At 41.6% G+C, this 11,201-nt stretch overlaps 2 protein-coding genes across 3 annotated transcripts; one reads left to right on the top strand and one right to left on the bottom strand.

Moving 5' to 3' along the window:
- The first annotated feature begins 54 nt into the window (after positions 1-54).
- RBM48 (RNA binding motif protein 48) lies at positions 55-3,563 on the top strand. Of its 2 annotated transcripts, none has more exons than XM_041408456.1 (4): positions 55-185; positions 2,023-2,213; positions 2,345-2,490; positions 3,024-3,563. In XM_041408456.1, the coding sequence occupies exons 1-4, from the start codon at positions 72-74 to the stop codon at positions 3,029-3,031; spliced, it is 459 nt and encodes a 152-aa protein (XP_041264390.1). In that variant the 5' UTR covers positions 55-71; the 3' UTR covers positions 3,032-3,563. The 2 variants fall into 2 exon arrangements, with proteins under 2 accessions (XP_041264390.1, XP_041264389.1); XM_041408455.1 differs by lacking the exon at positions 3,024-3,563 and adding an exon at positions 2,619-2,756.
- Positions 3,564-3,727: 164 nt separating this feature from the next.
- Positions 3,728-10,889, bottom strand: EFCAB1 (EF-hand calcium binding domain 1). Its single transcript, XM_041408454.1, has 7 exons — positions 10,841-10,889; positions 10,147-10,260; positions 9,773-9,928; positions 8,197-8,301; positions 7,071-7,222; positions 6,140-6,244; positions 3,728-3,932 (listed from the first exon to the last, which is right to left on the bottom strand). Exons 2-7 carry the CDS (start codon positions 10,202-10,204, stop codon positions 3,867-3,869), a joined length of 642 nt encoding a protein of 213 aa, XP_041264388.1. The 5' UTR covers positions 10,205-10,260; positions 10,841-10,889; the 3' UTR covers positions 3,728-3,866.
- Positions 10,890-11,201: the final 312 nt, after the last annotated feature.

Raw genomic sequence — 11,201 nt, 5'->3', positions numbered from 1 at the left:
GGCCGCGGCTCCTCCTCCCCGCCGCACGGAGGGAGCCAATAGGGGCTGCGCGCCGCGGGGCTGACGGGAAGATGGCGGCCGGCAGCAGCGGTGGCCCGGGCGCTCCGTGCCGGCACCACGCGCAGCTGGGAGCCTGCGAGTCGCGCGCCAAGTACCGCGAGGGGTGGCGGCCGCGCGCCGTGAAGGTGCTGGGCAGGGGCGGGACAGGGACGGGACAGGGGCGGTGTCGGGCCGAGCCGCTTCGGGTAACGGGGCTGGGGGCGGCCGGGCCTGCGCTGGAGTCCCGCGGCTCCCCGGGAGGGAGAGAGAGAGGCCTTGGGCCTCGCCTGCTGCGCGGCTGGAGCTTCTCGTTACTGCAGCAGAACTGCGAGATTTGGGTATCTCTGCGCTCAGTGTACAAAGAGCTGTAGCGGCACCTTAAAGGACTGGCGTGAGAAAGGAAGCGCTTAGTTTGGACCTTTAAGATCATGAAGTCCAACCCGCATCTGTTTCCAGCCTCTTGTCAGGGAGTTGTAGAGAGCGGTGAGGGCTCCCTGAACCGCCTTTTTTCCAAGCTGAGCCGCTGGCAGCTCGCTGAGCTGCTCCTCATCAGACCTGTGGTGAGACCCTTCACCCGCTCCGCTCCCCTTCCTTCCTCTGGACATGCTCCGGCAGCCCAGGGCCTTGGAGAGAGAGCCCTGAGCTGAACCCAGGATTTGAGGTGTGGTCTCGCCAGTGCCGGAACAATGGTTACTCCGTGCCCATGCTCATAAGGCACATCTCTTTCACTATCACCACTTTCCTGTAAAATTTCAAACTTTCCATACTTCATGAAGTCTCAAAGCTGTTAAGTTCTTTTATTCTTCCAAGTGTACACGATGGGGTAGAGGACAGAGAGCCTTGTGCATCCACAGAGCTCTGGCCAGCACAGGCATCCAGCCATCACTGGGCACTGGAGAATACACACAGGAGAAACAGTATGGATGTCCCAGGTGTGCAAAAAACCTTATTTGAATCTTTTCTTCCTGGCAAAGAAAGAGGTAGAAGGACAACACTTCCAAAAAAAAAGAAAAAAATTGCATAATGAAAGCATCAGGTTCCTTCAATCCCTTGTTCCCGAAATAATGTAGGTGGGAGTGTGCTGCTGCCACAAGAAAACTTATGTGACCTGACTGTGGAGACTTTTTTACAGCAGAAATTTGAGAGTTGATTTCCCAAGCAGTTCCCACTTTGTCCAGAATATGTTTTTTTAAGAAATATGTAACTTATGTAGTCTAAATGTTTGTGGTTTGGGTTGCTTTTTTTTAACAAACTCTGAATAAATTTCCTTTGATCTCAGGGATGAGCTTCCTAGCTGCCTACTGTACATAGTGAGCCATCGAAAAGCTTTGCTTAGAGGCTTTGCTTAGACTGTGACAGTCACTACACAAAGCAGAAGTTAATGATTGGTTTGGTTTTTGACTTGCTGGGAGAAGACCTTGTTTCTCTCAGCATCCAGATTTTATCTGTGTGTCTTAAAAATGTATGCTGTTGGATCACTGTGGGAAGTAGAGAGCTCTGCACACACAGGATTTGCCCCAGGGAATTGTGGTAATTGTTTTTTAACTCCCTGTGTGGAAAAAAGCAGTTCTCCTCACCTGCATGACTCTTTGCCAATGAAGAAGACTGATTTTTCAGTGTTTTTTTTCTGTATTTTGACACTACCTCCTATGAACTGATTACTAGTATGTCTTGCATGGAAGTTGGCCAGAGACATAAGAGATTTTACTCAACAGCTGGAAGTAGTCCTCTGACATTGTGCAGAAAAGTCAGGTCTCATTTGAGTTTTACTATGCATGACAGGCATGAGTTCAGCTCTTGCTCAGTGATGAAGAGGTCCCAAATAACCATGCACTTACTGTCCTGCAAAAGAGAGTACATAGTGGTTTTCAGCATCCTGAGAGGATTTGGAGAAAAACAGAAAACATGGAGAAAATGCGTGCCTTTTGCAATAAAGCAAGAATGGGAATGTTTTTGAATAGTCTTTGTTTTTGTTTTTTTCAGGTTTACACTATCAACTTGGAATCTCGCTATTTACTGATACAAGGAGTTCCTGCATTAGGTGTTATGAAGGAATTAGTTGAACAATTTGCATTATATGGTGCCATTGAGGAATATCATGCTCTAGATGAATATCCAGCAGAGCAGTTTACTGAAGTGTACCTTATAAAATTCAAAAAACTGCAGTGTGCAAGGTATTGGACAGGGTAATATCTGCCTCTTGCTGTCTTAATCTTTTACACCATCTGTACTTGGCAATGTGTTAAGTTTCTATAGAGCTGGAGTCAAATCCTCAGTTTTGTTGACAGACTTTACTTCCCTTCAGGGTGGCCAAGAAAAAAATGGATGAACGAAGTTTCTTTGGTAGTTTGCTGCACGTGTGCTATGCTCCAGAATTTGAAACAGTCCAAGAAACTAGAGAGAAGTTGCAGGACAGAAGAAAGTATATAGCAAAAGCAACAAATCAAAGAGGTTTGTGGTTAAATTTCCTTAGAATCCTGACTAAACTTCCTGTAAGGCTTTAATGTTCTTCAGTACTGGGTGGGGTTTTGGCTAAAGCGCCCATTAAAGAAAACACTTTCTACCTACCTCTTTTAAAGGTGCTGTAGTGTGTTGATGGTGGCCAGATGCCAGGCACCCACCAAAGCCACTCACTCACTGCCCTCCACAAACTGGACAGAGGACAGAAAATTTAACAAATGGTTCATGGGTTGAGATAAGGACCAGGAGAGAGATTGGAAAGAGTCTGCCAGCTTCTCACAAAAGCCAACCCTGTAGCACCCCCTGCTACAAGAAAACAGGCCATGCAAACCCAATACAGATGCATTTTAAGTATGTTTACAGGGAGACATCTCTCCGTATGTAGAGAGCTATATCCTTTTCAAAGTAATTTTTTGACTTTGATTAAGATTAAAATAATGAAATTATTAAGCTTTAATAATGAAGTATTTCCTTCACTTTTTTTTTTCTTTCTTTTTTTTTTTGTTTTTTCAAAATGTTACCAGAAATTTAAAGCACTGGCAGGAAATTTGGGATCACATGTGTTTTCACCCTTGTTCCACCCTCCTCAGGCATGCCAGAGGGACAGTTTTGGAAGGAATATGACTATACCAGAACCATCAAAAAAATTTCTCCAGCGCACATCTTTGTACTGGGGGATTTTTAAGAATGGACTGTGTTTACAAAGGCTTCTGTACCACAGAGTTCCCAGGCAGCGCTGAAGGCTGGGCAAGCTGAAGAATAAGCAAATTGCTGAGCACAAGCTTTTCCTTTCATGTGCTCACATACTTGGTATCATTATTCATTGTGTGAGGATTTCTAAAGGGAGTAAACCCACTGATTTTTAACATCAAAACATCTGTGTTTTTTCAATGTTATAAACCAGCAAAGGCACTAGACTAGAAAATTGGTTTGAAAGTTGAATTTGTTATATTTGAAGCTTAAAAATAATCACAGAAAGGTACTGGGTATCACTGGTATTGTTTTGTTCTTGGCTGTTAGAACTAATAATGACATGAAATACTGAAGGTGGTTCTTTGTTGTTGTTTAAAGATTGCTTTGTGTTAAGAAAAGTAGAAGGCCCTAAGAAGACAACCTCAAAGAACTCTGAGCATGACTGTCCCTGGAGTACATCGGGATCAAGTATAGCCAGGAACTGGGATCCGTCCTGCTTTACAAGTTCTCCTGGCATATCCCACAGCACAGCATATCCATCTGGGAATCAGAATCAGAGCCTGTTAACACCTCCACCCTATGATAACAATTGTGCTGAAATTTCTGGGTACTTTGGTCAAAACACATCTTTAACTCCAAGTGTACATCCAGGAGGACATACTCCACCAGCTTCCTTAATGCAGCAAAGAATGGTTCCAGCTTGCAATGGAATTGACAGGTTTATGCCTCGTACAACTCACCTACAAGAACGTAAGAGGAAAAGAGAAGAAGGTAACAAGTTTTCCCTCATTGGAACAAGTGAGGACAATACTGAAGTTGTTATTGGTCCACAACTACCAGAAATACCTAAAGTGGATATGGATGATGAGTCTTTGAATACTTCAGCTACATTAATTCGAAATAAACTGAAAGAGGTATGGGTTCCTAAAGTTCTGATAGTTCAAACATAGGTGCTTGTTATACATAAAAATAGTGACTGTCTGAGCGCTTTATTCAGCATTTACTCATTATCAGTTTATCTGCCACTTAAAGCTAGTGCTCTTACTGTTTAACTTTTCCACAGTCTAGAATATTGCAGGCAATTCTACTCCAGACCTCTTACACTACACTTGGGAAAGTGTAAATGTCAGTGCATGTTCTTACATGATTTTTCATAAACCACTTTTATTTTCTACACATGTAAAGGCATGATAAGTTTACAGGTAGTCCTGCTGACTCCAGTGTGCTACTTATATCTGGTTTCTGGAAGGAAAATAATGGAAGTCAGAGCTCAATGTAATTTTGCTCCAATGTTTCTTATGCCATTAAGAGCTTTACAGAATCATTAATTCCATGCTGAGAAGCATGTGCTAAGCTATGTATCCTTTTATGGAGGATATGAATCAATTAGCAGGTCAGACATTCCTCACAGAACATTTCACTTACAGTAAGATATGAAAAAGTTCCCTTGACTAACTAGATTGATTTGAATGTGCGTATCTTACAAATAAGCACTCTTTATATTAAATACCTTTCTAAAACAAATGTCAAAATGCATGTGTGTGCTTTCCCTTCATTTCCTGAAATACCTGAGTTTATAAAGCACATCAAACCTTACTTAAAAACACCTGTTGGGAAGAAGGGAGATGACATATGCGATACTATATCACTGACTATCTGAAATCAGTTTGTCTAGTTAAATACAAAAATGGTAGTGCTGAATCTTCTAAGTTTCACCTCTCTTGTGTTTAACGCTGCCTTTGGTGTTACTTTCTTCCCCTAGTCAGCAGGAAAATTCAACACAAGTGTGATGATAGTAATAAATGGCTCCCAATACTCAAATCTTGGCGATGTGGCCTTACTCTAAAATGAGCATTAAAAAAGTAATGGTTACGGGTTACTAAATTTTTTCCCCTCCAATTTAGGTAGCAGATTCTGTTTCAACATCTGTGGAAAAACCAGAGAGCAGCTCAGCCAAACCAGCTGTAAAGCAGAGAAGAAGAATATAGATACTGCTGGCAGCATCTTCCAACAGTCCTTTACTTGTAAAGTTTAAAATATGTATTTTTTAATGTAAAAAATAAAACTTTCTTTATATTGTATTTCCCAGTGATTCCCTATTTAAAATGGTGTTATTCCAATGACTTGGAATGAAGAAACCAGTATACTGTATTATTGTTGCTGTGTTGTCCTGTGTACCTCATATTGTAACATATTTTGTAACTCACAGAAGAACTCTATTTAGGTAGAGTTATAGAAGTAAATTCATTTATTTGACAACTTTAACAACAAAGGAATACTGAAGCTTAGGAGCAACTCGAAATATGACTGTTTTTACTACATCACGAAGAATGGTGAAGACGAAAACCCCTTTTAACAGAATTCAGCAGTGGAGTTACAACTTAAAAAAAAAAAAAAAAAAAAAAGAAAAAAAAAAGAAGTTAATTTTCAGTTAACTAAAAGATTTCTTTTTAGTCCGAAAAGGTACTGAACTGAAATATGTATGCAGTGAAGACTCTTGCTTTTTAACTTAGAAAAAGTAAATCCATAGCATTAATGGTGTCATCACTGGCAGACCAGCCAGAACATTCAAAGTTATAGCTGAAGGAGAAATTAAAATTTTAACTGCTCAGCAGTAGGGGTGTGTCACCAAGGAATGATCTGGCATGGAGGGCAAGAAGGCCCAGCTGCAGAATGTGATAAACTGGATGAAAACTAGGAATGCTAGAGACTGGGATGACAGTGTACAAGACTGAAATTTCCCTTAGTGATGAGATTAATATCTGCAGCATTGTGTTGCAACAACCCTGCAGTGGGAGTGCTCAGGGGCCACTTTTGGATAGCAGAACTAGCACTGAGAGGATGAAGCCAACATTGGCCTAAGATACCCTGACATTGACAGGATTGGTGCAAGTGTCTGTAAGGAACTGGCTTGTGCAGTCTTTTTTTGAACTCAAGGTTAATGTACCTTTATGTCTGGCAAACATGGTCCAAAGGCTTCTAAGAGAAGGTTTTCATCTCTGACTGCTGTTTCAAAGTCCGTAAAAGAAAGCTTGCCATCGTGATCATAGTCCTGCAAAAGGAAGGGAACACTTCAGCAAAGGATTATTACTTGTAGTTTTGTTTAACAGATGTTTAAAGAACACGGATTTTATTTTTAGTTAGATTTGCAAATTGGGGGTCATCAGTTTATGCTCAGAAAAGATTAGTGTGACTTGCCTCTACCTAAGGTAAAAAGGGTGGGATTGAAAAATTGAAAGATGGGCTTAAATAAAAGGCGTTGGGATGCAAGACCTGGTTTGAAGTGAAAATTTTTGACCACCACCATGGAAGGGGAGAGTATATATATCTTGATTTGATTAAAATCTGATACTCCCAATTAAGCACTGTAAGACAAGCTTCACATTAATAACCTTGAGTTTAGTATTCTAACAGAATGCATACAAATAAATTGGATAAAGACATTTCATGATAGGTTGATAAAACACAAATGTACTTAAAAATGTAGCTACTGCAGTTGCCTGTACTGATGGAATAAATGCAGCTTACACTTTTGAGTTTTCCACTTCTGACTGGGCTTTTGCTTTGACTGGGCATGCACAGATGTATATGCACATACACACATGCTAGTTTATACATAAAGTTACAGTACATTCACATACTAAATTAATTATTTCATAGTAATAAATACTGGACTGGGACTCATTAGATCTGGATTATATTATAATATATTAACTATATTTATTATATTATATTATATATTTCTGGCTTTCCTCAGGAGACTTGCAGAATCCCACTGTAAATAAGATACCTTATTTTGTTACCTCATAGAAAGGTTTAAAGTATCAGTTAGTGAATGTTTGAAAGACCCTCAAGTATCACAATAAGTAAGTACTTGCCATTTTCTTCAGTGCTATCTCTACCAAGTCCTTAACTCCCTCATCAGGCTCTTCATCTGCTGGTTGTATGAGAAGGCTGTTTTTCAGCATTTGAAACATTTCCTCTTTTGAAATGTATCCATCACCATTCAGGTCATAAATGGCAAAACAGTCTTTTGAAACACAAATAAATTGATTACAAACTAGAATCACATACCATTCAAGCTGTTACCTATAGACAGAAAATCTGAGCTGTATATTATCAATTAAGCCAAGTTTATCATATATATGCTGAAACACTCCTGGCAAACACTTGTGACAGACAGCACTGCATCACAATGCATTAGTATCTTCTATGGTGCTCACAGCAGGAATGCATATTTTACTGTTTGTGGTTGTACTGACACACTGAATTACAACCCGGGCACACATCCTAATGCTGTGACACCCCTGACCACTTCCAGATGAATTTATGTAATGCAGAAGGGATTGCTAATGCTGCAACCTAGGAACTATGGAAACAATATGCTGTCATTCTCCTTTTTCTATTGTTTTTTTTTTTTTTTCACCCCACATACCCTATTTTTTTCCCCCTGCTGCTTAAAATTCTAGAGTTCTTGCCATTTTTTCTCTTCCATCTTTCTTATTATTACTGTGGAAGCTCTCGTTACCATCTTACAGTTTTTCCATCTGTGCTTCCAACCTGAAGAATTGCTGGAGCTAATGCAACTGCTACTGTGTCCCCACTGTGCCAGTAAATTAATGTTGGCATTGGTCTTGCTTGGCTTGAGATTGTTAATTAGCCAAAACCACGCTACAGACTCATCTGCTTCTTTCTGTGTGTGAATACAAAAACATGTACTTTGTTTAAAGTGTATGCTGTAGAATAAACTTCAGTTTAAATGCAAGATTTTGTAAGCAACAAAAAAAGGTGGTGGCTGTGGTAACAGCAGTTTACACAGAAAAAAAAACTATCTCAGAGAAGCCATTTCAGAACTCAGTTTCATTGCATTAAACGACACAGAAGAAAAATTTTCAATTAACAAATACTTTATAAGAGTAACTACTAAATAATAACAAAAGCAATGTGTTATTTGTTATGAATTCAATCATTACTACTAAATATTAGCATACAGATCAATCTTACATTTCATCTTCTCTTCCAGTGTCCCTCGAAGTAACACTGCTAAGCCTTCCACCCATTCCACCACATTGATGCAGCCAGTGTTGTCTTTATCAAAAGTGCTGAACACTAGGAAGTGTATTAGACACATTTCAAATTGATATGATAGGGAAACACATAAAAGCAATGTTTTTTTTAAATTCAGTAAAATTGTAAATTATCTTTCTTCTTAAGATGTTTGTCTGCTTTCACCAAGGTAAGATTACCATTCTTGATTCTAAGATGTAACAATGAAAGAGATTTTGCCCTTCAGTCTACTGTCTTCCACTCCAGAATCCTGCCTCGTGAGATTTTGTCTGATCTGTTGCCTTCCTGACTTAAAGAACTACATGAAGTATGCTTCCATGCAGATGTAAAGCAAATAAATCGATATCCCTTAAAATAAGGGATAATTCTGCATACAGATTAAGATTTAAATTACTAGGTTTTCTCTTGGAAAATCTTGGACACAGTAATCCTAGAAACAATATATATTAAATCTATGAAGAAAAATAACCTCTTTTCTGTCATGTAACAAAATATTTTTCTTTTCCCTTCCCTAAGCAACTTTCTATCTCACAGCTTCACTATTCATACAGGCTGTAATATAGTAATTCATAATCAAGGAGTTCAAAGCATCCACTAGCATCTGTAATAATTTGTATTTTCAAATATTCATTAGTAAGTTGGCTGAAGGAACATCTCTCCATGCAGAGCCAAGCATTTTTGACTTAGAAGACAATAGGTTTTGCAAACTGAAATCAGCCCCTTTGCACGTAAGCACTAAAACAATTTTTAACAATGTGTAAGGTAATGTGAGATATCTTCCAAGACACACTTGACTTGCTGAACAAAATTGCATCAAGTTTTTATTTTATGGCATGTAAGTAGCTCTCCTGCTAGAGACATGGAGAAAGTTGAACCAAGGGGTGGCTCTTGGCAGCCCAAGACTGAAAGAAGGGCAGACTCATGCCTGCTCTGCATACTCCTCTAGACACCTCTACATCAGAGATCATTCCTTCAACTTTCAGTGACTGCAAACATGACCCTTGTTACCAGTCTGTGAAATCACTGTATTTTCAAGGGGTTATTTGGCTCATTACTCTCACCTCCTTGTACTATCTGCCCAGGCCCTTTAATGCTGTTCACAGAGCCCCTATTCCCAGAGTTACTGCCGGCTGTATCAGAATGCCTTCCTGGGACTTCCAGGCCTGAGCTAGAGCTGTCGCCCAGCAGCGACCGCAGCTCCCGGTGGAACCACCGGAGAAAAGAGGAAAGTGGCACTGCCCTCTTCCGTCACGACACTACAGAGGCTGCGAGAAAAACAGCCACAGGGCAGCACCACGGCCTCTGGCTGCTGTGGTCCGAGCTAGAGCGTGAGCTCTCCAGATCTAAGGGAAAACTGTAACGCATAAAGAAAGAAAAAAATGCCATTTTCTCAACAGCTCCTCTGCTGTTCTGGACGGGACGAGACGGCGCTGTTTGGTATGGACACTCTCGTCGGGTGTGCAGCGTCATCCCAACCCCTTCCACGGCGTTCAGAGCTGTGTGCCCACCTCACCTCGGTCCAACACCACGTCATCCGTCATGCCAAAGGCGTTGTATAGGGTGTCGCGGAACACGGTGCGGTCGAAGCCGGCCCCAGCGAACTGGCTGCTGGCTTTGGCCACCAGCGTGTCGAAGAGCTTGACCAGACATTCCACTTCGCTTTTGGTAACTGCCCGATCCAAACACAAGCAAACACAGGCTGTAAGTTAAGCTGGTAAAACACGCCAGGGCCATGACACCAATACCACCCCCGGCCCCAACCGCTGTTCCCAAGGGAGCGCCGGTGCCTCCCAGGGGAGGCGAACGGGGGCCACGCAGGATGAGCACGGGAACAACGAGGGGCGGCCGGGCGGCAGCTGCGGGGCTCCTGCAGCCCGGGGGACTCACAGTGCTTGGCGGACCGGGTCAGCGAGTCCACCAGGAGCTTTCTCCCCTTCCTGCTCATGGCGGCCGGGAGCCGCCGCCGCCGCTGCCCTGGCAACGCGGGGGGGCGGCCGCGGCCTGGCGGGGCCGCACGGGCGGGCCGGACATAAACACACAGAGGCAGAACACAGATCAAGTGTTAACACGCATTCAAAAAAACTGCAGTCGTAAAAAACAGAATAACTGCATATTAAATTTCTAAAAATGTTTGTGAGGAAAAAAAAGCTAAAAGTTACAACATACAATAGTACTTGTTCATCTGCTGTCAGAAGGCAAAAATATATTAAACCACTCTTATTCTGACATTGCTCATTGTTTTCTACTTTGTCCCTCTGCTGAAACTTGGAACATGGGTGTTAGTGCCACCAAAAACCACCATCACCAATCTCATTACCTCGGTGTGGCACATCGGGAAAGCTGAAAGGCTGAGACCAGCCTCCACCTTTCCTTCAGGAAAAAGGACATGCAAGAGCAGACATTTGTTAATGTATTGCAAACTGAAGCAGTTCCCTTTCAGTACCAAAGCAGCTTTGTTGAGAACTGACAAAGCCCATAAGCCCCTTAAGCGGCTACACCCCTTCCCAAGCATGACAGCAGCACTCCAATCCTACAGCTGAGCAGAACAGATAGTTACAGTCACACAATTAAAATTCCATACCAGCTTAGGTATTTGGAAGACTGGGTCTCATTTCCATTTTTATTTCTTTCTGTGGCAGGTGGTTGAGTAAAAGTCAAATAAGGTATCACACAGGACAGAGCATTTATGCTATGGTTCATTACAGGTTCTTTTACCAAAACTGCAACACCACAACTTAAAAAGAAAACCCCAACAAAACTTAACACAAACCCCAAATCAAACCCCTCTGTTCACTGCATATCACCTTTATTTTAACCTCACTGACAAGAGTGTCTAGAATTGGTAACATCAAGCCCAAGAGTATAAAATAGTTGATGAAAATATTACTATTGTTTAGATGCACATTGCTGCAACTCAATAGTTGTATTCTCCCAAGAACTTG

This window comes from Onychostruthus taczanowskii, unplaced genomic scaffold (assembly GCF_017590055.1).
Source record: "Onychostruthus taczanowskii isolate IOZ18803 unplaced genomic scaffold, ASM1759005v1 scaffold3, whole genome shotgun sequence".
Classification (NCBI taxonomy): domain Eukaryota; kingdom Metazoa; phylum Chordata; class Aves; order Passeriformes; family Passeridae; genus Onychostruthus; species Onychostruthus taczanowskii.
Note: the sequence above shows the minus strand (reverse complement) of the source record. Positions and strands in the feature narration are given on the sequence as shown.

What these genes read in the sequence shown, in the direction of transcription:
- RBM48 (XM_041408455.1), top strand. Translation starts at nt 72, where the DNA reads ATGGCGGCCGGCAGCAGCGGTGGCCCGGGCGCTCCGTGCCGGCACCAC. An exon ending in GGCGGCCGCGCGCCGTGAAG is followed by an intron (nt 186 to 2,022) that starts GTGCTGGGCAGG and finishes TGTTTTTTTCAG; the next exon opens with GTTTACACTATCAACTTGGA. An exon ending in AAAAAACTGCAGTGTGCAAG is followed by an intron (nt 2,214 to 2,344) that starts GTATTGGACAGG and finishes ACTTCCCTTCAG; the next exon opens with GGTGGCCAAGAAAAAAATGG.
- EFCAB1 (XM_041408454.1), bottom strand. Translation starts at nt 10,204, where the DNA reads ATGAGCAGGAAGGGGAGAAAGCTCCTGGTGGACTCGCTGACCCGGTCC. An exon ending in TGACGTGGTGTTGGACCGAG is followed by an intron (nt 8,302 to 9,772) that starts GTGAGGTGGGCA and finishes TACACTTCCTAG; the next exon opens with TGTTCAGCACTTTTGATAAA. An exon ending in ACTGGAAGAGAAGATGAAAT is followed by an intron (nt 7,223 to 8,196) that starts GTAAGATTGATC and finishes GTGTTTCAAAAG; the next exon opens with ACTGTTTTGCCATTTATGAC.